The sequence below is a fragment of the Schistocerca nitens genome, chromosome 1 (genome assembly GCF_023898315.1).
Source record: "Schistocerca nitens isolate TAMUIC-IGC-003100 chromosome 1, iqSchNite1.1, whole genome shotgun sequence".
NCBI classification, from domain to species: Eukaryota; Metazoa; Arthropoda; class Insecta; order Orthoptera; family Acrididae; genus Schistocerca; species Schistocerca nitens.
The window spans coordinates 1,311,222,546-1,311,248,401 of NC_064614.1; the positions used below are offsets into that span (position 1 = coordinate 1,311,222,546).

Sequence of the window (25,856 nt, forward strand, 5' to 3'; positions counted from 1 at the left end):
ATAGCCCCTCACCATAATGGTACATCGGTGAGGAAAGACAGGTTTGATCTTAAAATATGGTATCTTAGCATTCAAGGACTGAGGGAGAGGGAACTTATTGTCAATAATCTTCAAATAGAAAATGGATTTGATATTTTGTGTTTGAGTGAATACTGGGCTACTGAGACTGACCTAACATTTGCTAAATTTTATAATCATAATATAGCCAATAGCTACTGCAGAAAACTGCATTTAAGAGGTAGTGTGGCAATCTATTTTAACAAGTCACTTAGATGTTCAATCAATAGATTGGCTCTACATTTTTTGTGTGATGAACTGAACTTTGAAGCTGCTGGAATAGTTATACACAGTTTTAAGTTATTGGTAATATCCCTGTACAGATCACCTAAGGGTATCATCAGTGTATTTCTAGAGAAACTGGACCAGCTGTTACATGTACTTGGTGAAACTAGATGGATAAATTATGATATTGTAATAGGTGGTGATCTGAATTCCGATTTTGATGTAACACAGACATAGTGTCACTGAACTTCAAAATCTACTAAGACAATCCAAGTTACACTGTGTTAATAATAGGCCCACAAGAGAACAAGCATGTCTTGGCAATATTTTTGTGAATTTTAAAACAACAGACGAATCATGTGATGTGTGAGAGTTTGCATTTTCTCATCATAGTTCTGTAACCTTAAATTATACAACTAGCTTCCCTCCTGATAAGAGAAGTATAACTAAGCCTGTCCAAAAAATTGTGATCACCAGGCCTGTCTCAGATGAAAAAATTCATAGATTTTGTAATTCCCTTGCTGACAGAGACTGGTTTGGCCAGAGTTATGGAGACACTACTTTAAGTAATGATTTGCCAGCAAATATACTATTTGAAAGGTTTTTTAAAGTATTTTTGGCACACTTTAATAACTGCAGTCCAACAAAGAAATTCAAAGTAGGCCTAACTGATAGAGTCCTGAAAACTAAAGTTCCAAAAAGACAAAATACGTGGTATCCACAACTGCTGACCACTCTGAAAAACCAAGTTATGTTGTTGCACAATGTTTATCGTAGATTGAAGACTAATCAAGCTAAACTAGCCTATGTTACATGTAGGAATGAATATAAAAAAGCGATCATAGAAGCCAAAAAAGCACACAATCTCAGAAGTATTGAGAAATCCACCAACAAGTGCAAAGCTGCTTGGAAGCTAATAAATAGAGTTGCCAAAGATGAAAGGAATATTACAATTAATATCTCTCCCCAAAAATTCAATGATTATTTTGTTAAATAAGTTAAAGAAGAAGGAAGCAGTATTGCTAAATGTGAAATCAGCTCATCACAGTTACTGTCAGAAAATAGTTGTTTATCATCAACAAATACAAGTATCTTCAGTTTCTCTGAGGTCTAACCAGATTTTGTATTAAGAATAGTGAAACAGTTAAAATCATCAGACAGTGTAGACATATATGACTTAATCCTGTAACATACTGAAGAAAGTCATAGGCAGTATTGTGTACCCCTTAACACATTGTATAAACAAATGTCTAGCCACAGGATATTTTCCTGATGAGCTTAAACTGTCTAGGGTAGTTCCAGTTTATAAAAAAGGGGATAAATACTGTGCCTCAAGTTACCGGCCACTTTCCATAGTCCCATCTGTTTCTGGAATGCACAATTTACAAACAATTATCTGATTACTTTGATAATATAGGATTTATTAGTGGAACTAAATATGGTTTTAGCAAAAATGTGTCAACAATTGATGCGATATATCCTGTTGTAAAATACATCAACCAAGTATTTGAGGATAAAGACTTTGCTCAATCACGTTTTGTGACCTAAGCAAAGCCTTTGACTGTGTAGAACATACACTACTACTTGAGAAATTGGACTTCTGTGATGTTAGAGGTAATAGCCTTAAACTGTTAAGATCATTTTTACAGAACTGTAAGCAAGCTGTCTGTGTTGGCAAAGAATTGTCCAGTGTAGAATTAGTTAAGGTAGGTGTCCGACAGGGATCTGTACTGGGCCCTTCCCTGTTCCTAATAATGATTAATGATCTACCGTCATGTATTAAATCAAAAACTGTACTATATGCAAATGATACAACTTTTCTGAACAGCAGTAATGACCTCAATAGCCTTAAAACCTGTGTTACAGAGACAATTGCTCAAGCATCATACTGGTTTAAAGCAAATGGATTTTTGCTTAGTGAAAATAAAACTCAGCAGATAGTACTTAGTCTAAAAGACAAGTTACAATCTGATGATTCTTGTTATGTTAAGTTTCTAGGGGTATAATTGAATGAAAAATTATCTTTGGGGTCAACATGTCAAGTATATTAGTGGTAAGTTGTCTAGGGTAATCTATCTGTTAAGGCAACTAATGGATTTTGTACCTAAAAATTGTGTTAGAATATCCTATCTCTCATTCATCCAAAGCATAATAACCTAGGGTATCATTTTATGGGGAAACTCCAGTTGTGTGCGTGACATCCTTCTACTGCAGAAGAAAGCTATTAGGGTAATTACAGGCTCCTCATATAAGGCACACTGTAAACCTTTGTTTTATGAGCAAAAAATTATGACAGTAGTACACCTATATATATACTATGTCTTAATCTACACAAAAAAGAAGCAACCCGAAGCTAAACGCAGAGAAAATATACAGTGCTACAACACTAGGATGAATAGATGTATTTATACTCCATTCCTCAGACTCTCAAAATCACTGAACAGTTATGAACTAATGGGGCACAAATTATTAAATAATCTTCGACTAGCTATGCAAGATTTACCAGAGCAACCATTCAAACAAGCACTGTATGACTGGTTAGTTGCCCACCCATTCTATGACAAAGGATTTCGTCAATTGTAATATTATACTGTAATGACAAACTGAATACTTTTTTACAACAGGAATTATACAGTAATATAAGTATGACTTTGTGGGATTTCACCAATCATAATATTACTCTGTAATAACAAACCTATTTTTCTTTTGATACATGAACTATATTGTATTATATATATGGCTTTGTCTATTGCTTTAATGGCCTAACAACAATAAAATTATTCCATTCTATTTTATTCTATTCTTGCCCAGAAAGGAGTCCAGTATTCTGCAATGCGTATTTTCAGTAAGTTACCAGCAACCATTGAGAGTTTAGTTTCAGACAAGGCACAATTTAAACATAATTTAAAAGAAATTTTGGTGGCCACCTCCCATTCCATCCATGAATTTCTCAAGTGAATGAAAATTTATTATGTTTTAGTTTTTGACCATATTTGGTTGTAACAGCAAACTAACTATCTACTGTGTGAATGATGGATGTGTGGATGTAAGTCTTAAGTCTGTAAATAGTGGAAGTTTAATTTTAAATCTTGTACGTAATTTGAATGTCCTTAACTGGGGATCATTGAAATGAATAATTTACTTTAATTTTTGACAATACTTGGTTGTAATAGCCAAGTAACTAGCTACTGTGTGAATGATGGATTTAATGAAAGCAGATGTAAGTATTAAACCTGTAAATATTAGAACTTTAATTTTAATTGATGTACATAATTTTACTGTTTATTGACTGAGGGTCATTAAAATTAATGAAACTTATGTTTTTCTAATTACATTTTTGTAATATGTTTATCTGACATGTTCCACACCCAGGAGGAACCCCTCTTTTGTGAGTCTATGGAATGAATAATTAATCTAATCTAATCTAATACGATGTACACTGGTTTTAGGAATGCCAATCTCGTGTTCAAGGTGTTGTGTGCTCAAATGTGGATTCATACCAACAGAAGCGGGAACATTATCTTCGGCAGCTTTGTCTGTGCGAGTGCTATAATGATTACATTGTTGTGGGTTGAAACTTCCCATTTCCTGAAGCATCACAAGACGAGAAAACATCTGTCAGGAAGGTGGCTTCTTGTCAGGATATTGCTCTCTGTACAGTTCCGCTGCCTGCATAGCATTTGGCCTACCTTCAACAACAACAACAACAACGACAACAATAAAAGCAACGTTATATCAATGTTGTTTGTAGGAAGGACAGACTTTACTGTATGCCTACTCTACACAAAAGTATTTAAGAGGACTAAACTACTGTACTAAATGTACCCGTACGTAACAAAAGAGTATTGCAATTACTGTTCTGCTAACTTGCATTTCCCATAGATGAGTAGTATTTCTACCTTCTCTTCATTGGTATATATTCTACTCACACAACTCTTCAACTGCCGATGGTTGACGGAATGACGGGTGTGCATTCTACTTATATTTACTTTTGACCTCTGCCAACACCAGCATTTGGACGTCTTTCATTACAGCCAATTACCTGCACTAAGCACTGGGAGTGTCAAGGTCAGTGCTGTGTTATGTAATTAATAACATTGTGTTTCAGTGAGTGGTACACTGTGATACATTTTTGAATAGGTCTTTAGGAGAGGAAATGAATCACCGAATAAAACATACAGGGTGCCATTTAAAAAAAGTCACACTGCTGTTCATATCTTTGTAAAAAACAAAGCCAGAACGAAGGCAATCATGCTGATTGATGTCCCCCTGACGGCTAAAGAACATTTGCTAGAAACTTTTTGTAATTTACATCTGGACAAATAGTTATTTAGGGTGGTCAAGATTTGATTTGATTTGATTTGATTTGATTTATTATTGGTCCTGTAGATCATACAATTTGTACAGCAAAGCACATCATGATATAGGACAAGTCAATTTGAAAAATTATGTTAAGATGGTATATGATGAGAGATGACAGTAGTCGTACATAAATCACATAGCAGAATACATACAGGATATGTAGACAAAATATAGAAGAGGTGGTGTGTGATGAGAGATGACAGTGGTGCATACTGCACATAGCAGAATACATGAAGAGATACAAACAGAATAGGAGTAACAAACAATAATTAAATTATCTTACTAAGTAGAAATATCTACCAGTGAATAAACAGCTTATTACAAGTAACTAAAATATTGTGGTACATAGTTCACATAGCAGAATACATATATGAAATACAGACAGAATATGAGTAACAAACAAAAGTTAAATTATCTTACTAAGTAGAAACATCTACAAGTGAATATACAGCTTATTACAAGTAATTAAAATATTGTGGTACATAGTTCACATAGCAGAATACATAGGCCTGTATGAGATACAGACAGAATATAGATAAGATACAATAATTAAATTATCTTACTAAGTAGAAACATCTACAACTGAATAAACAGCTTATTGCAAGTAATTAAAATTTTGTTTCCAGAAATTCATGTACGGAATAGAAACAGTGATTTAGTAGCAATTCCTTTAATTTAGTTCTCATAATTTTTGGGTTTTTGCTTGTTTTTATGTCTGTTGGGAGGTGGTTGTATATTTTAATACCCATACATTTAACCCCATTCGCATATAATTTTGTGTTGTGGGCTCTAATCTGTAACTGTGTTTTGTTTCTGGTGTCACGTGTGTGGCGTTCTGCATTTCTGTCGAGGGCGTCCAAGTGCTGTACTGTAAAACAAGCTAGTTCCAATATATAGAGGCATGGCAGTGGCAGGATTTTTAGCTGTTGAGATAGTGGTTTACAGTGTTCAGTTCTTTTTTTACATTTGATTATTCTTACTACTTGTTTTTGTAACTTGAAAATTGTTACACCAGCTTCAAGGTATCTACACTGGCTGTGTCTTTTAATGATCGTAATAGATAGCAGGTTTTACTAAGCTTTTGTGACAATGCCTCAATATGTGGTTTCCAATTTAGTGTGATACTGATGGTAAGTCCAAGAAATTTGGTGTCCTGCTTATACGTAATGTCATCTATAACTATAACTGCATTGAAGGGGGTTAGATTTTGTCTAGTATGGAAGTTCATACTTACAGTGTTTTGAGTATTTATGAGTAGTCTATTTGCTTCAAACCACCATTGTAAATGTCAAGTAGTTTCATTAACTGCATCCTGCAATGTGTCACCTCTACTGCTTATCACGATATCTGTGTTAGGAGCTGGCATTTGATATGTGTTCTAGGAGATAATTTAGGAACAATTTGAAAAGAACAGGACCAAGGACAGATCCCTGAGGGACGCCATTTGTTATATGTAGTATATCTGACCTGCAGTGCCTGAGGAGGAGGAGATTAGCGTTTAACGTCCCGTCGACAACGAGGTCATTAGAGACGGAGCGCAAGCTCGGGTGAGGGAAGGACGGGGAAGGAAATCGGCCGTGCCCTTCAAAGGAACCATCCCGGCACAGTGCCCGAATGTCTCTGATTTTCTTATTTCTAGATATTGCTTTCTTTGACTGAGGTAGCTATGGAACCAATTGTGGGCTACACCTCTAATCCCATACTTATGGAGTTTCATAAGCAGCAGCTTGTGGTCGACCATGTCAAAGGCCTTGGACTGGTCAAGAAATATACCGACAGCAGGTTGCTTATGGTCAACAAAACTTGTGGGACACCCTGTATGTCAAACTCTTCAGAAAGATGTGCACTACAAAATGAATATAATTTTGAAAAACCGATTTTTTTGAAATTTTTGACGGCCTATCTCAAAAGCATGAGGTTGAGGGAAAGGTGGGGGAGGGGGGGCGCCACTATAAAGTTACGGCACCGGTTAGGAAATATCGTAGATTCGGGGCTCGATATGTTCATTGGTGTATCGCTACTAGAGCTAGTGATACAGCAAGAACCGGTAATAACTAAAAAGGCCGTGCCTGATGCGGCAGTTTTACTGCATGAAAAGCGAAAATGTAGTGAACAATAAATTCCTTCTTTCATCATTTTGTGCGGGGTGTCAGGACGGAAAGGTTCGTAAGTATCTGAAAAAACGTGTGTATTTTGTAACAAGTCGCTACGTGCTCTCATTCTCAAATAATGGACGAATGAGTTTTGCGGGCTACACTTCTTTTTCACCCTTGCCCGTTTGGTACCGATACGTACGTGGTTCTTACTGCCACAGCGCTTCTTGTCCGACAGTAAGTGATATACGTACCGAGTTAACTTTCACTTTATTGCCGTCTTTTTTCTCCCATCTATTCATTCATGACGGCCTTGTTCCGTACCGGCAGTTTTTGTAAGTTTGAAATTCAGGTCCCCCAAACGTGTTGCTGTTACTTTCTTTTTACGTGATTTTACCCACATATTAGTGGATAATTACGTGTTATTTTTTGATTCTTTTTTCCTTTCACTTTAGGCCATCAGTTTTTTTACACGTTTATCCGTTTGTGTACACTATACTAATGTATTTGACATTTTTAATTCTGACATAAGTACGAAAGCAAGTGAATACGAATCAACCGATCAATAGACAGACAAAATAGGCGAAAGCTTACTACACAGTCGATATTTGTAGATATGAAATACCGTTGAAAGTTACATAACTATACTGGTACGGCTTTTTTTCCGCATATTGGCATGTTGGTCTACTGCAACTGATTTAGATTGCTCAATACTCGGCGCGGGAGACGAATTTATAATGTCAATAAGCCGTTGTGATGGACAATATATATAATTACAAAAGATTACAACGCTGCTATTTTAATTTCCATTGCTGTTATCAGACACTTCTAGTCGATATTTAGTTGTCATGGGTACGGAATGTGATAACAACATAAACAGCTATGCTTGTCGGAACTTCACGCGCTTAAACAGCAAAATAATATTAGTTATTTTGGAAACTGTTGTTGGTACCCGGTCCTTACCTAGCATTTTCAAGTTGGATACGCTTTCTACAACTGAGTAACGGAAAAAAGACATGGTGCGTACGAGGAGAAGTTCCTTTTTTTTAAATTCCTAACAAGAATGTTATATACTTCATAATTATCAATTGCGTATTGTGTGTGTAGGCAAAAGCAACGACAATAAAAGATGCTTTAAAAAGATGGGAGGAAAAATATGAAATGAACCCTGCGGATGCGACAGATGTTAATTTATGTTTTCAGTGGCCTTTTATAGAAAAAATGGACAATTCATTAGCTGTCCTGGTTAACTGCAGGTAAGTCAACATTAGGTAGCCAAATTACAAGCATTGTTCACAGAGACAAACAAACATAAATGCCCCGATTGTTAACGTGAATACCCCAGCGTTACTGCCAGTGTACTGTAAATTACTTTAGAATGGGATAGGTTCAACTTGTTGCCGATTGCATGGGTTAAAAAATCATGAATATTATTTTCTATTGATATTTTATTGTGATAAGCTTCATCGCTGTGTCAGAATATTATTGTGTGCAAGACACTGAATATTGTAACAAGTCAAACTCTGTGACTCAAACTGGTGTATATCATAGAACGCTTTTATGATTTAAAATTGAGTGCCCGACAACCAATTATACGTTTTTATTATGAAAGCTTTTACGTATATAGATTGAGCAGAGAGAAGTAAATTTATGACAGACTCTGGGTGAATTCACTTTGCGTGAGTTACAGTTTACGTACACAGTCAAATAGAGGGTATCATTCCATGGTTAGTAGACAACTGTACAGAAATGCTGTTTGATGCTGCAGCAGTACAGACAACATGTAATGGGGAAAAGTGTGTGATAATAGGGCTCTACAGATCACAAGACAGTCAGATAAACGGATTTATAAAAGAGAAGTCCTGTTAGATAAGGCTAGCAGGGAATTCCCTTACATCGTAGTAGCTGGTGACCTAGATATTAACACGCTAAAAGACAACTGTTATACAAGGAGTTTTCAAAATCTGATTAAAAGTTGTGGACTTATTTTAGCGGTAGGCAGTCCCATGAGATGGGGTTACAAATATAGAAACATTGATACATCACGTAATTACTAATATACCACAGATCAGGTAGACAGTCACGTCATATACACAACCATTGCAGACCAGTATGAGGTATTAGTTGAATTAGCAGCATATGTAGGACGGCCACAAAAAAAATTAAATAGTTCAGACAAACAAAGCAAACAAACACAGTTAGGCTACAAAGGCTATTGGAAACCGAAGACTTTTAGTGGAGTATACTTAACAGAAAACCTAGATAAAGTATGGGACCCATACTGCAATACATTAGGCCATTAGATAGATGTTGCATGCCCATTAGTACGAAGGGAAATAAATGAGAACTATAATAAAAATTGGGTCACAGTAGAGGTAAAAAGGAAGAGTGGAGAGGTGAAAAGTATGTATGAAAATACACTCCTGGAAATTGAAATAAGAACACCGTGAATTCATTGTCCCAGGAAGGGGAAACTTTATTGACACATTCCTGGGGTCAGATACATCACATGATCACACTGACAGAACCACAGGCACATAGACACAGGCAACAGAGCATGCACAATGTCGGCACTAGTACAGTGTATATCCACCTTTCGCAGCAACGCAGGCTGCTATTCTCCCATGGAGACGATCGTAGAGATGCTGGATGTAGTCCTGTGGAACGGCTTGCCATGCCATTTCCACCTGGCGCCTCAGTTGGACCAGCGTTCGTGCTGGACGTGCAGACCGCGTGAGACGACGCTTCATCCAGTCCCAAACATGCTCAATGGGGGACAGATCCGGAGATCTTGCTGGCCAGGGTAGTTGACTTACACCTTCTAGAGCACGTTGGGTGGCACGGGATACACGCGGACGTGCATTGTCCTGTTGGAACAGCAAGTTCCCTTGCCGGTCTAGGAATGGTAGAACGATGGGTTCGATGACGGTTTGGATGTACCATGCACTATTCAGTGTCCCCTCGACGATCACCAGTGGTGTACGGCCAGTGTAGGAGATCGCTCCCCACACCATGATGCCGGGTGTTGGCCCTGTGTGCCTCGGTCGTATGCAGTCCTGATTGTGGCGCTCACCTGCACGGCGCCAAACACGCATACGACCATCATTGGCACCAAGGCAGAAGCGACTCTCATCGCTGAAGACGACACGTCTCCATTCGTCCCTCCATTCACGCCTGTCGCGACACCACTGGAGGCGGGCTGCACGATGTTGGGGCGTGAGCGGAAGACGGCCTAACGGTGTGCGGGACCGTAGCCCAGCTTCATGGAGACGGTTGCGAATGGTCCTCGCCGATACCCCAGGAGCAACAGTGTCCCTAATTTGCTGGGAAGTGGCGGTGCGGTCCCCTACGGCACTGCGTAGGATCCTACGGTCTTGGCGTGCATCCGTGCGTCGCTGCGGTCCGGTCCCAGGTCGACGGGCACGTGCACCTTCCGCCGACCACTGGCGACAACATCGATGTACTGTGGAGACCTCACGCCCCACGTGTTGAGCAATTCGGCGGTACGTCCACCCGGCCTCCCGCATGTCCACTATACGCCCTCGCTCAAAGTCCGTCAACTGCACATACGGTTCACGTCCACGCTGTCGCGGCATGCTACCAGTGTTAAAGACTGCGATGGAGCTCCGTATGCCACGGCAAACTGGCTGACACTGACGGCGGCGGTGCACAAATGCTGCGCAGCTAGCGCCATTCGACGGCCAACACCGCGGTTCCTGGTGTGTCCGCTGTGCCGTGCGTGTGATCATTGCTTGTACAGCCCTCTCGCAGTGTCCGGAGCAAGTATGGTGGGTCTGACACACCGGTGTCAATGTGTTCTTTTTTCCATTTCCAGGAGTGTAGTTGGCTAAGGCCAACCCAAGAAAATAGGGATGCATTTAGGGAAAAGAAGAAATCATACACCAAACTGATAAAAGAAACTAAATCAACATATTATAAAAACAAGATAGCAACCTCAACAAATATCACTATGGTCTTACACAAATGAAGAGAGGAAAGGTTTAGGTGTGGAAAACACCAATAACATAACACTTGAGGTAAATGGGAGGGAACTCAGTGATGCACAAGATGTCAGCAATACTTTAAACAAACATTACACAGAAGTTGCGTACAAAATTAACAAAATAAAAACTATACGGTACTTCCAAAATAAACTCAACAAACATTCCGTATAGGACAAAATGGTTATTCATGATCCCAACTAATGAATCAGAGATTATAAGAAAAATATGTAGTCGAAAAACAAAAGAAAAAGAAAAAAAAATAAATAAAAAATAAAACAAAAAGAAAGAGTGACTATATGGTATGTCCACTAAACTGAGGTAATTAAATGCTGTTCACAATGTGTAGTAAAGCGTGCCTGAGAAACTAATTTATAGCAAAAGGAATATTTGCAATATGCCTAAAAAAAAAAGAGTAAAGTAATTCATACATATGAAGGAGGCTGCAAGATAGGCCCAAGAAATTACAGACCTATAAGTATTACGTCTGTACTCTCTAAGATAGTAGAAACCATAATCAAAGACAGAATACTACATTTTATACAAACATCCAATATTCTCAGTGATGAACAACATGGGTTCAGAAGGGCAAATTTACCAAAACATCAGTAGCTGAAATCCATAATACTTGCAACTAAATCGTTTCGGAATATAGAAAGCAGCGTGTAGAAATGAATCAAAGGTGAAAAATAATGTTACACGTGTATTTTGAAATTGTGAAATATGGGGTTCCTCAAGGATCTGTCCTTGATCCACTGTTTCTCATTCTATTTGTCAATGATTTGACCAAAACAATATCTGATAGTGTAGTCATGTTCGCAGATGATACTTGTTGTCACTAATTCTATAACAGATGACCTGCAAGAGAAGGCTTCAATAAATGTGAAAAGTGGAAACAATTATTTCAGGGAAAACAATCACTTTATAAATAGAAATAAAACAACATACTGGGTGATTCACAAAGATCTGCAAATATTTTAATATGTTATTCTACAAGTAAAACTTAAGAAAAAAGTTCATATAAACATAGGCCCGCAAATGTTTAGTTATGGCTAATAAAAGATTCTGCATGAAATTTAGCAATTTCGCTACTATGAAGCCATCACAGAACTGTACGCGGTTAAAGTGAAGCATGATTTCCATTCATTTTGTGTTATTGATCTGATGAATCTAATAAAACATGTCACAGACATGTATCTGCAATAGTTTTCCAGAACATCGAGAGAAGCAAAGAAGTAATTTTTTAAAATTTTTAATTTATTAACTACTTGGCCCAATTTGTTTTTTAAATTCCAGACAATTGCACAAAGTTTTCAACATAAGTTGTAGATAATTTAATTTTGTAAAAATGATGGTAATAATGTTAACTGAAACTGTATGAATGTGTCATATAACGTGCTTTTATTAATACCATAGCACATGTGAATTCATGTTAAACTGGAAAAAAACAAAGCACAGTGTTAAGGAATTTGTACAGTGTACATACAATTTCACAGTATATTAACAATAAATGTTCAAAAGTGTCTCCACTGAGCTCAAAGCATTTAGCTGCACGTGTATGAGCAGATTTTGTTGCTCATTTCAGTTTCACAGGGTTCTTCTTTGTTTAATATGCTGCATTCGTAATGCCTCATGTGTATTAACTTTGTTCTGATAAACTATGTCTTTCACCCATCCCCATACACAAAAATCCAATGGTGTTAAATGGGGCGATCTGGCTGGCCACAGACATGTAGCACCACGACCAGTCCATTATGGGGAAAATGTTCATTTAAATGTGTAATAACGGTGTTGGTGAAATGTTGAGGTGTGGTATCATATTGAAAATACATATGCGATCACATAGCAAGTGTAACATCTTCGAACAAGTGGGGCATTTCTTCTTGAATGATTTGCAAGCTCTCTTGCCAGTTAGATGTCCTGAGAAAATGAGTGGTCCAATATAGTGTGTGTTGATTATACCACACCACACATTTATGCTAAATTGCTGCTGGAAATTGTGTTGCACTGTTGCGCACATGGGTTTGCTATAGATCATACATGTTCATCATGTAAATTTTTTATACCATCTTGAGTAAACTGTGCCTTCTCAGTAAATAAAATGTATTTTTGTAACTGTCAATTAGTATTTAACCAGTTGCACAACTCCAAGCGAAGGGCAGGATCTCCTGGATGTAAATGATGCACTTTTTGTTTCTGGTAGGGATACAGATTATTGTACTTCAGTATATATGAAACAGTTATAAACTTAATAACTAATTGCACTGCATTGCTAAACAGAAAATATTATTAACATAATACAATAAGAAAAAAATGATTATCATATACAAGGAAGTAGGCTAAAATTAACAGACAAAGAACCCGTAAATGCTGCATGTATACTGTATGACAGTTTACCGCAGTGTATATAGATAGAAAGTATGTCTCGTTTTAAAAGAAAATTAAAAATATTTCTGATCAATTTTTTCGCTTACAATGTTAAAGAATGTCTTGAAATAATAATAAAAAAAAAAAATGTGTGTCAGTATACATTGCAAGGGAAAACTGCAACAAATGTAAAACTATGTATTGAATCACTTAAAATGTGTAATTATTAACTGTGTAGATAAAGAATCTACTCACTAAGCGGCAGCAGAACACACACGTAAAAGACTGTTGTTGATTTGCAAGCTTTCAAAGCTAGTGGCTCCTTCTTCAGGCAGAAGGGTTGAAGGGGAAGGAAGAAAGGTGAAGGAAAAGGACTGAAGGGTCATTCCATGTCAAATCAACCAATTGTACTACATGATTTGAACCATGACCTCTCAGATTTGGATGAATACAGTTCTATCCATGCAAATATCAACAAGTTAATCTCTTTCCCAAGTGAAATTGCTTACATGCCAATTTCTAATATAAGGAACTTGTTGTAAATGATTACAAATAACACTGGAAAACCACGAAAAAGGTAATCTCTGCCATTTACAGCTAAGGATGAAGGTGAGTGGCTTTATTCAAAATTTTAACTTGTAGCACGTATATTACCAATTAAAATGTTTTCATTTCCTTCTGATGCATAGTTAAAAGAATCATGAACATTAAATTAAAACAATACTATATCATTTAATGAATTAACAAACAATAAGAGGGTAATGTTGCACAAAAAGGCTAACATAATAATTTAAGTTTGTTAGAATTACATAGTATTACATAGTATTGCATTAGTATTCATAGCCTAGAAATAGTCTGCTTTTCACCTCACTAGTGTATATTGCGGTAGTAAAATATTATTTTATACAAGAACCTATTGAGATCCCATCTCGAAATTTTGCATGCATGTAGTCAGACTGGACAACACATACAATTTTTATAAAAAAAAAAAAATCCCAGGGTACGTATTTTGGAAATTTCAAAAAATGTTTTTTTGGAATAGTTTAAAATTTTCAGATTTAGGTAGCATAGTCATGTTACATATCGAATTGAAGGGAATTTATAGAGGAAAACAATGGTGCAAGTTTGAGCTCTCTAGGTTGTACAGTTTTTGAGCTACAGCATTTTAAAACAATCATCGATTGATCAAAAACGAGAGGTTTTTTTTATTTTTAAACCCTTGCAACTCAAAAACCAAAGGTCAGAAAAATTTGAAATTTGAAATTTAAACTAGTGTTAGTGGGTACATTACCTGAAAAAAAAAATTCATCCAAATCTGAGATAGTTGATTTGTTAGTTAGTTGATTTGAGATGGAATGACCCTGGAGAGGTCTAGGAAAAGGGGTAGATTTTGGGCCCCTGACCCGCAGTTCTGGGTGACTTTCAAAAAATCTACCCCTTTTTGATAGATATCACTGTATTTTCGCTTTGTATATGTAAGCTTAATGTAAACATAATGTGTCCAGCATCGTTGCAAGGAGTGATCCACAGACAGGTAAAGAATAAGAACAAGAACCCATTCTTAGCAGCGTGCCTATGCCTAGTAATGCTGTACCAGTGAGCTTGGTATTGCGGTGGTGAACTTCTTTCCTAGCCAGAGATTATGCGAAAAAGTTCCTGACAGTAGTTCAGAAGGATAAGGGCACATGTTATTAACTTTAGAATTGTACACAGAGGACTACCGGAATGTAATGGTATCAGTGTTTGTTTACACATAGCTACCCGTGTTTTACTGTAGACATTTTATTGATGGGAGAAGAATGTTCCTACATAGAGTGACACACAGATTGTCTGATATGAAGACTTTCTGAGATAACATAAGTTCTGCTACCAATTGTGAGAACCTACATGCAGGTACAAATATTAAAACTATAGGAAAGCGTCAAGTGAAGAATTTTGCTCAACGGAAATTTGTAGACACAGGTAAGAACTCACAAGGATATGGTAAACCTGCAGAAATGGCTGTTCATTCTGACAGCCATGGAGACAGTCTTGCAGAAATCTTATGAAATATTTCAAAGTGAGAGCATGTGGATATGTTAAACCAGATGCACCCGTGCATTAAGTTACCAAAAACATCGAGCAGGACAGTTCAGATAACAGAAATAGAAGTATTGTGTTAATTGGGGGTGCAAATGATATTTATAGAAATGAACTGGCAACTGCAGTCCATAATCTAAGGCAATTTCTTCATTGTGCAAGCAAGGACATCAGAATTGTAGCAGGAAGTCTATACAAACCTGCCATCCCCGTGAGGTATGTAGGAACTGCCGTCAACACCAGTGAACAACCATAATACAAAAGGCAGTGATAAAGAAAAAACAATCCCGGATGAAGTGACCACAAAAACAAAAACAGCAGAAGCAGTAGTTCTAAATAAAATGGTGAAGCCTACAAAAACTACAATAACGGAAGAACCATCTGCCTCGCTCTCAACAGTAACAGCTGAGTTGCCTTCAATATCAGGAACATCAGAGCAGACACCAACAGTAACTACAAAAGCTACAGTTTCAACAGAATCTACAGCAATACTAGCAAGAGGAGAGAAGACCTTCAGAACAGAAGAAACAGGGTCAAATACTGTGCACAGGGGAAAATAGTGCCATGCACAGTTGAATTATTTTTCAGTTGGAGATAGACAGAAGGGGAAGCACACGAGATAAATGGCATGTGTGAAAATAATAGTTTAAGCTACAAAATTAATTATTTAGATGCTGGTGTAAAGGTGCGATCTGCGTGTTATGGAAGGCAAATGTCAGGTAATGTAGTTGACAGGAAAGTAACTGATAACGATTCCGAAGTTAAACTACTTCCCCAAATGTGCAATATGCTTCCAATAAATTGGAGGAAATTGATGTTATTATTAGCAACTGATATATCAAATGTTTTTATTGTGTCAGAGCATGTAGTAAAGGAAATTGAAAAAATGGTGTATAATCTGAAGGGATATAAAAATGGCACATTACTGTAGAAGAATACAAAAATGTGGATAGAGCTATATATGTTGATAGGAATGTAATTGGCTTCACTATGTATCACATACACTGTGCAGAACTATTGACTGAAGCGGCTGCTGCCATTCAGATACAGCTCCCAGGGCTTCTAGGAAAAAAATGTTTTTGCTGGGTATATTTCACTCACCAAGCTCGAGAGTGGATAGCTACAAATACTACTAGGCAGAATTATCAAAGAATTCACTTTTTTAATAAAAGTTGGTGATTTTAATATTAAAACAATTATATAAAATGTTTGTGCCAAAGCTTCCTTTATATCTTAAGCTCATTCAACCTACAGACACACATTAAAAGTACAAGATGTACAGCTATAGTAGACACAATTGTAGATCATGTTCTCACTAACATAGCACAGGTAGAATGTACAAATAGTAAACAATGTAATTGCTGACCACTATGGCCAATAAATTGAAGAGCAAAGAAGATACAGTGATAGAACTAAGATAGGCCAAACCAGGCTACCTAAAGACTTGGGAAGCTTTGCTGGAGAAAAAGAAAGAAAACTGGGAAGGGATTTGTGGTGAAAAAATGTACAAAAGAGCTGGGAAATTTTTGTCAAAACTGTGAATTATTTTTTAAATGTTAACTTTCTGTAAGTATCTAGGAAAGTACAAAAAAGGGTAAGTAAAAACTGGATCACAGCAAAAACTATTCAGAACAGAGAAGGATTAAAAGAAGTATATAAAAATTATCAGGAGTTCTACAGAGACATGAAGAAAGCCTACAGCAAGATGCCAGATACTATAAACACAATATTGAAACTTCTTCACGTCTCCAAAATTGTATGAGAACACACAAACACAAGCAGGAGAGAGACAGAAGTGCCAGGTCACATAAATACGACATTTACAAAGAAAGGAAGATGACTAAATGACCTGTATGAAGTATCTGGTATTTTCATTCAGTAGTACATAGATGTAATGGATGGGTTGGTGAGAAACCGAAACATCCAAATAGTAAATAACATAAGAGCTCCAAGATTGTAACAGACTATATATTCATATCACCTAAAGATGAGTCAGAAATCATAAATATAATTAATTATATTTGTAAATACATAAGTAAGGTTCCCACATTCCTCATAAATCAATTACTACAGGAAAACAATCAATTATTGATAAAATTATTTAATTGGATAGATAAAAAATTACTCACCAAGCGGCAGCAGAACACACACATAAAAACTGTTGTGGTTGGCAAGCTTTCATAGCCAGTGGCTCCTTCTTCAGGCAGAAGAGTTGAAGGGAAAAGAAGAAGGACGAAGGAAAAGGACTGGAGAGGAAAGGGATAGATTTTGGGAAAGTCACCCAGAACCGTGGGTCAGGGCAGACTTGCCGTACGGGATGAGAAGGAAAGATTGATTGTCGGGGACTGCATCGGATTAGGAAGAGGCACGTGATGCTGACCCTGTGCGTCGGTACCACGAGCGCATTGGCAGTGTAGCGACAAACTCCCGGCTACCGTGATTATGTCGCCCGAACACGGTCGGTTGCCGACGGTAGGCGAACCTGCTCGCTCCGCAATTTCACAGCGCCTGTTCATATTAGATCATTATTACTCCACTTTACCTATATTATTCTTCAGCAACAGTGGTTCGATTATGGCCATCTTCCCACGCTGGCTTCCACACTCGTTCGGTCACAATCCACACTCCCCCTCACTGTTCACTGCCGCAAATGGTTCCGTCATCGCCACCTGTGCCCCCCGCACCTGTCGTGTCGACCTCGGACTCAGTGAGGAGTTTCTCTGTAATTTCACTGTGGCTGACGTCACCGACCTCATCCTCAGCGTTAATTTTCTTTCCCACTTCAATCTCCTACGCAACCTCGCGAAGCATCGCCTGGTTGATGGCGCGTCTCATTGTTCTGCAACCTGCCTTGCCTCGCACTTCAGTGTTGAGCAGCTGCCCTACTTCAGTCCTTTTGCCAATCTCCCCTCCAAATTTTCACTCTTCAACCCACTCCTTCTGGCGCCCCCCTTGAAGTGCACCGTGACATAGTGCACTGTATCGCGACCACACAGGGGCCACTGGTACAGTGCCATGTCCACCCTCTCCCACCAGCCAAAAGCAAGTTTGGCGCCCTTGTGGTGATTACCAGAACCTGAATAAACAAACTATTTGTAACCATTATATCGTCCCCCTTTTGGGTAGTTATAGTAACAAAATTTAGGGCTCTGCCATATTCAGTTAGGTAGACTGCACAAAAGCTTTTACACAGATTCCGGTTGCATCAGAGGACGTCAAGAAGACGGCCATTATTATGCCCTTTTGTCTCTTCGAAAGCGCCTTCGTGCCTTTTGGCCTCAGTAATGCCACACAACCGAAGAAAATTTATGAATACAAAAGGAATCTCTCTCTGTTATCAACATTGCCAAACTGAGAGAGAGCCTCGGTCACGAATCTTGGCATCTAGTATTCCAAGCCGAAGGAGTGAATAATAAATGGGATGCCTTTCTAGATACATTATCTTGTCATCTAAATAATACTATTCCTGTCAGAAAGATAAATATTAATAAGAATAAGGCAAGACAGCCAAGGCCCGTGGAACTTGATAATACTACCAAAGAACTGAAAGAAAAAATGGAAGAAATGTATATGATACAAAGAGAGACCAAAAACAATGAGCACAGGGATAAATACAAACAATAAAAGTACCAGTTTCACAAGCAAGTCAAAAGATTGAAGGCTGAAAAGATTAACACGAAAATACAAAATTCAGATTGTATCTCCAAGACCTGCTGGTCAATAGTAAATGAAATTAGAGACAGTAAAACAAAACTAAAAGGTCATAGCAACATACAGATATCTAATAACAATATTGATCAAGAGATCAGTAACATTTTTAATGACTATTTCATAGATATCATAGACTCTGACTTTTGTACCACAGATAAAGTACCTGTTGGAAGTCTTGCTGAGGATAATTCTGAAGCTAATCAACACCATGAACTTGAAATCAAGGATATTTTGCTGCTCATTAGAGAATGTAAAAACAAAAAATCCGCTGGACGGGATGAAATTTCTCCATTTTTACTTAAACAGTGCGAAAACAACCTAGTGTATCCCTAGGTGCATCTAATAAATAGTGTCTTAAAAGAAGGAGTGTTCCCTGACATACTAAAATTAGCCATTGTTAAACCTCTCTACTAAAAAGGTGATAAACAACTAGTAGAAAGTTACAGACCACTCGCCTTAACTTCCATTTTTAGCAAGTTAATTGAAAAAATAATTCTGAAATATATGACAGAGCATTATAATAAGCACAACATCCTGGGAGATTTTCAGCACGGTTTCAGAAGTGGTCGTAGCACCGTGACTGCAACACTTCAATTTATGCTGAAAGCTCTTGACAAAATTGATGAAGGCATGCAAGTAGCTGGAGTTTTCCTAGACCTATCAAAGGCTTTTGATAGGGTTGATCATAAGGTACTTCTGTCAAAACTGGCCAGAGATGGCATAAGCGGAAAATTATTGCACCTCATCACATCATATTTAAAAAACAGAAGACAGTGTACCTCTATCTCACACAATAGTGGAGAAACATTAAAAAATTATATGTCAAGGGTCAGGAGTATTAAATTTGGTGTGTCTCAGGGATTGATAATTGGTCCCTTCCTCTTTATATGTTACGTCAATGACTTCCCAAAGATAGTAAAAAATGATACCTTCATTACAATGCATGCAGATGACACTTCAGGCATTTGTTGGGGAAATGATATTCTTAATCTCGGCATAGAGGTAAAAAAATTTATAGATATTGCAAAGGAAAAGTTTGAAAATGACAACCTAAAAGTCAACTTACAAGAAACAAATATAATCCCCTTCAATGTTGGTGATTTGCAAACTTGTATTGATTCTCAAGATAGCAATATCGTAGGGAAAATCTGCAGTGAGTGTAAATTCGTAGGTATATGCATAGATAGCAAACTACTATGGACACAACAAATTGACAGCATATGTGCGAGGCTATCATCTAGCCTGTATGTTTGAAGAAGAATAGCTCCATATGTCAATACCCAAACAATGAGGATGATGTATTTTGGTTTAATACATCCATTTCTAGTATATGGTCTTGCACTGTGGGGTGGGGATTCCAAAAATCATGTAGACCGAGTATTTACAGGGTGTTTCAAAATGACCGGTATATTTGAAACGGCAATAAAAACTAAACGAGCAGCGATAGAAATACACCGTTTGTTGCAATATGCTTGGGACAACAGTACATTTTCAGGCGGACAAACTTTCGAAATTACAGTAGTTACAATTTTCAACAACAGATGGCGCTGCAAGTGAAGTGAAAGATATAGATGACAACGCAGTCTGTGGGTGCGCCATTCTGTACGTCATCTTTCTGCTGTAAGCGTGTGCTGTTCACAACATGCAAGTGTGCTGTGGACAACATGGTTTATTCCTTAAAACAGAGGATTTTTCTGGTGTTGGAATTCCACCGCCTAGAACACAGTGTTGTTGCAACAAGACGAAGTTTTCAACGGAGGTTTAATGTAACCAAAGGACCGAAAAGCAATACAATAAAGGATCTGTTTGAAAAATTTAAACGGACTGGGAACGTGACGGATGAACGTGCTGGAAAGGTAGGGCAACCGCGTACGGCAACCACAGAGGGCAACACGCAGCTAATGCAGCAGGTGAACCAACAGCGGCCTCGGGTTGCCGTTCGCCGTGTTGCAGCTCCGGTCCAAATGACGCCAACGTCCACGTATCGTCTCATGCGCCAGAGTTTACACCTCTATCCATACAAAATTCAAACGCGGCAACCCCTCAGCGCCGCTACCATTGCTACTCGAGAGACATTCGCTAACGATATAGTGCGATATGCATGTGGGCAGCATTTGGTTTACTGACGAAGCTTATTTTTACCTGGATGGCTTCGTCAATAAACAGAACTGGCACATATGGGGAACCGAAAAGCCCCATGTTGCAGTCCCATCGTCCCTGCATCCTCAAAAAGTACTGGTCTGGGCCGCCATTTCTTCCAAAGGAATCATTGGCCCATTTTTCAGATCCGAAACGATTACTGCATCACGCTATCTGGACATTCTTCGTGAATTTGTGGTGGTACAAACTGCCTTAGACGACACTGCGAACACCTCGTGGTTTATGCAAGATGGTGCCCGGCCGCATCGCACGGCCGACGTCTTTAATTTCCTGAATGAGTATTTCGATGATCGTGTGATTGCTTTGGGCTATCCGAAACATACAGGAGGCGGCGTGGATTGGCCTCCCTATTCGCCAGACATGAACCCCTGTGACTTCTTTCTGTGGGGACACTTGAAAGACCTGGTGTACCGCCAGAATCCAGAAACAATTGAACAGCTAAAGCAGTACATCTCATCTGCATGTGAAGCCGTTCCGCCAGACACGTTGTCAAAGGTTTCGGGTAATTTCATTCAGAGACTACACCATATTATTGCTACGCATGGTGGATATGTGGAAAATATCGTACTATAGAGTTTCCCAGACCGCAGCGCCATCTGTTGTTGACAATTTCGAAAGTTTGTCTGCCTGAAAATGTACTGTTGTCCCAAGCATATTGCAACAAACGGTGTATTTCTATCACTGCTCGTTTAGTTTGTATTGCCATTTCAGATATACCGGTCATTTTTCAAACACCCTGTAAACTCCAGAAAAGAGCTTTGAGAATATTGGGCAAAAAAGGTGCTCAAACATAATGTAAGGAATTGTTTATAGAATTTAAAAATCTGACTATCTATTCAATGTATATGTTTGAAACAATAGTATTAACTGTAGAAGATAAGAAATATACCTGTCGTAATGCAGAAATTCATGATCACAATACTAGACAAGTACAAAATTACCATATGATACACAGAAGACTGAAAAAAAAACTGCAAACAGTCCATATATTAATGGAGCAAAATACTTCAATGCACTGCCAAATGAACTGAAGGTCATAACTGGAGTGACATTCAAAAAACATCTATAATCATGGCTCATTGAGGAGTGCTTCTATAGCCATCTGTAGAAACTAAAATCTAAAATATTATTATGCAAATAATTTGGACTACATTCTTAATAGGAACTTATAAAGTAAAATTAGATTGTATGCTGTTGTATTATACTACCAATTGCTATGCATGTAATTACATGTCTCATGAAAATAAATTACAAAATTACAAACATTTCAGCATTTTTTGGATGACGTCCTCTGCAGCACACTGGGCTCTTTTAACTATCTGGACGACATTCCTATTTACTGCCAGAAATTAGCTGAACTGCATGGATACCTCAGGGCAGTTTTTATCAGCCTGGATGAGCAGAGGTCAACCTCATTGTGGATAAATGTGTGTTGGGGTAGCCGAGACTGAGTTCCTGGAACACATATCCGCATTTGTCTTGCATCCCCTACCTGAGAAAGTCCATGCAGTTGCCAAGTTTCTGTGGCCCGCAGCATACAAGGAACTACGCAGGTGTTTGGGGATGGCAACTTTTTGAGAGCTAGGTTGTCACGAAGGGGCAGGATAAGGTTATGATTGTGGACAGGGCCATAATTAGTTGCTCTCGGTTGCACAACAAAAATGTAAACTTTATTAAAAGAAATTAAAATTTTAAGACAATTTCTTAAAACAGCACAATTGACGGTATGATGGCTGAAGGCCTTATCACAGAAAAAAATTCCACAATTTTAGGGCTGAAGGCCACCCACAACAACCTCAAACGACAAACAGCTGAAGGCCAGAATTAAAAGTCAGAAGAACAATTCCAAATAGCACATATTAAGATAAATACTTTGTTTTAAAACAAACTCTAACATGGCTGAAGGCCTTATTATAAAAGAAGTGAAATTATTACTTGGCTGAAGGCCAAAACAACAATAAATAAAAAATTAAAAATATCCTTGAAACAAACATAACAATCTAAGGAATCAGGACAAGCAGTTCTCATCAAGTGTTCCAAGGGTCGGCCTGGGAAGGTAACTCAAACTTAAGATACAGTGAGACAGGCAGCCAAGAGTTGTCCTCATGTAACAGGATGGCAACTCAAACGAGGTGCAGCTTAAGTGCCGACCGACCGACTAATCGATCTGCCTAACATCCGATCACCAGAACAATGATGGAATATTTTTAGGCAAGGGTGAAGAGACAGACAGCACTACGTCTTCAGAAAACACCCAAGGCCGAAGGAAACACTAGAACCCAGGTAGATCTCCCAAAAAATATGCACAGTAGAATACAAGAGGCTGTCGAACTACACGCCGTGTCGGACAGCATCAACATGACAAGGAAAGATACACTGCCGGAAAAGTATGCTAACCTCCAGGGCAGGTAACTGGGGAGTTAGCAACAATAAGGCAGAAAATACCACTGGTTGCACTTCACTAATAAAAATAATACTAAATTCAATGGTGAATAACAAATAGAGAAAGATGGCTGCAATATTTCACTGCCTCAAAACACTTCACTCATTGCCACCAGGCTCAGCGGCCCTAGGAGCAACAACCCGCCAATCAAAGGTGAGATCTCAAAATAGTTGAGGTTGCATTAGCAATTGTTTTCGTCGTTTCCTAAAAGATGTGGCTGCCATTCAGGAAACCCCACTGCTGCATTTCAAGGCAGCTGAGCAAAAGGGAATGGACCCATACCATAGACCCCTATAATGACAGCCAGTTTCGAGTGCACCAAATGTGACCTTGCCGAGGTGGCCCTTGTGGCGCACCCACACAGTTCCGCCCCCCTCGCTACTGTCACCGATGCGAGTCAGTCCGAGACTGTTGCGGTCCTCCGGCAGCATATTGTGGACACTTGGCTGCAGCTGGCTTTCTTTTCCGCCAAACTGTCAGAACCACAACCAAATGGATACTATCGGCAGCTGCTTGCAACGTACGTGGCAGTGAAGCATTTCCGCTCCTCCATTGAGGGGCATCATTTCACTATTTTTACGATCAGTGGCCACTCGTGAAGGTTTTTTGTCAGAAAGACGGTGATCAAATTTTGCTACAGCCAGCAGGAGTACGTAGCACAGTTTACCAACGACGTACGCCATGTAGCTGTCGTCAACGAGATCGTTGCCGATTGCGTCAGCCGCTCCTGTACCCTGAGCTCTTCAATAGATTATAAGACTCTTACAAAGGCCCAGACCACTGACCCCACGCTAACCCCTTACATCGAGATCAAAATGTGGACCTTGTCCTACAACTTCATCCATATGTTGAAATCTGCTCTTACCTGCTGGTCTCGTTATGCTGCCCACAAGGCCACTCGGAGGCATCCCCCACTGACTCGGTATACGGACATCCTCCGGTCCTGCCACGTGACTCCCCTTTCGCCAGAGGTTTGAGACCTCCCTCGGGCACGGGTGTGAGTGTTGTCCTTAGCATTAAGTTAGTTTAAGTAGTGTGTGAGTCTAGGGACCGATGACCTCAGCAGTTTGGTCCCTTAGGAATTCACACACATTTGAACATTTGCCAGGCGACTTTATTGAGCCACAGGCTTTACCCGGTACGTTATGTATCCCAGTGTACATTCAGCAGCTGCAAGACTACGTGGCCAGGCTGTGGCCAATGCCTCCAGAACTCCACGGTGAGCACAAAACTTCCGTGCACTGCCACCTCACATCTCGCACTCTCCTAATGCTAAGTGTCGATGCCTGTCAGCCCCCACTCTGCCCACAGTACTCAGGTCCACACCTCGTTCTGCAGCAAAGTGACGTAACATTCACCGTGCACCTCCACGTTCCCCGTGTACGGTGTCCGTCGACAGGGTAAAACCGGTTTACACGTTCAGCACTGACGGTGCAGACGCACCACCGGCAGCTGAGGTATCCCTACGAACCGCCGATGCCGCGGACACTGCTGCCGACCCCAGCTCCCACCCTGACACCACCGGCACCTAGAACCCAGATGCGGCCACGTCGCCCCCATTTGCTAACCCTTCTGCCGCAATTCCCGAGCGTGCAGAACCTGACCCTGAAGGCACTACACGTGACTTCGGGACTTTGGGATCAGTGCTTCACCACTGCTGACCGATGAAGCCACAAGCAGCCTGCACCGAATCGGAATGTGACCTCCAGTGCCCACAAGTGACACCCGCCCCTGCCACCACGCCCACACCGCGGCATCTAGCAGATGACAGATACGGCAGGACCACCGACTGATGCCCGCACACTCTGCCGTGTGTTAAACCACGTGTGCCCTGCTCGCCCTATTTCCCCACTGTTGCGTTGCATTCAGTGAGACTGCACCGCAGTGCAGCTCCTCGTGCTACCTCGTGTGCCTCCCGCATCTGTCGCTGCACCACGCGACACCTTCCTCCCTGAGCTGCAGGTCCAGCTGTGCGTCTCACACTCTGGCCACGACCCACCGTCACACACCGCACGCAGCCCGGACCGTCTCCCGACACTACCCACCCACTGCAGACGTACGCCAGCACCACACCGACCCGGGCACAAACGCGGTGGCTGCCGAGGTCACCGAGTAGCTGTGTCCACCTCCAGCTCCCCGACCACCAATTTCAGTGAATGTGCAGTGTTTTTAATGAGAACCCGAGCACTGTACGAAGACTTGTGATCGCTGTGACACGATGGAGTCCCAACGGCAGTGCGTGTATTTATCTCGGTGAGTGAGCCTCGCATCGTAATTAGCAAATAGCTTGCAGGCACCCCGTTTACTGAACAGCACCAGTGGTGTACCCACTGGTATGACTCGAGTATGCAGCTACCT

At 39.6% G+C, this 25,856-nt stretch overlaps 1 protein-coding gene across 2 annotated transcripts in view; it reads left to right on the forward strand.

Annotated features, from left to right (window-relative positions):
• Positions 1-7,600: 7,600 nt before the first annotated feature.
• The window catches only part of LOC126202888 (dynein axonemal light chain 1-like), a 152,288-nt gene continuing 134,032 nt past the window's right edge, over positions 7,601-25,856 (forward strand). For both annotated transcript variants that reach the window (XM_049936963.1, XM_049936955.1), the window contains exons 1-2: positions 7,601-7,756; positions 7,845-7,993. In XM_049936963.1, the coding sequence (XP_049792920.1) occupies positions 7,754-7,756; positions 7,845-7,993 (152 nt within the window). In that variant the 5' untranslated portion in view covers positions 7,601-7,753. The remainder of the gene's footprint in view (positions 7,757-7,844; positions 7,994-25,856) is intronic.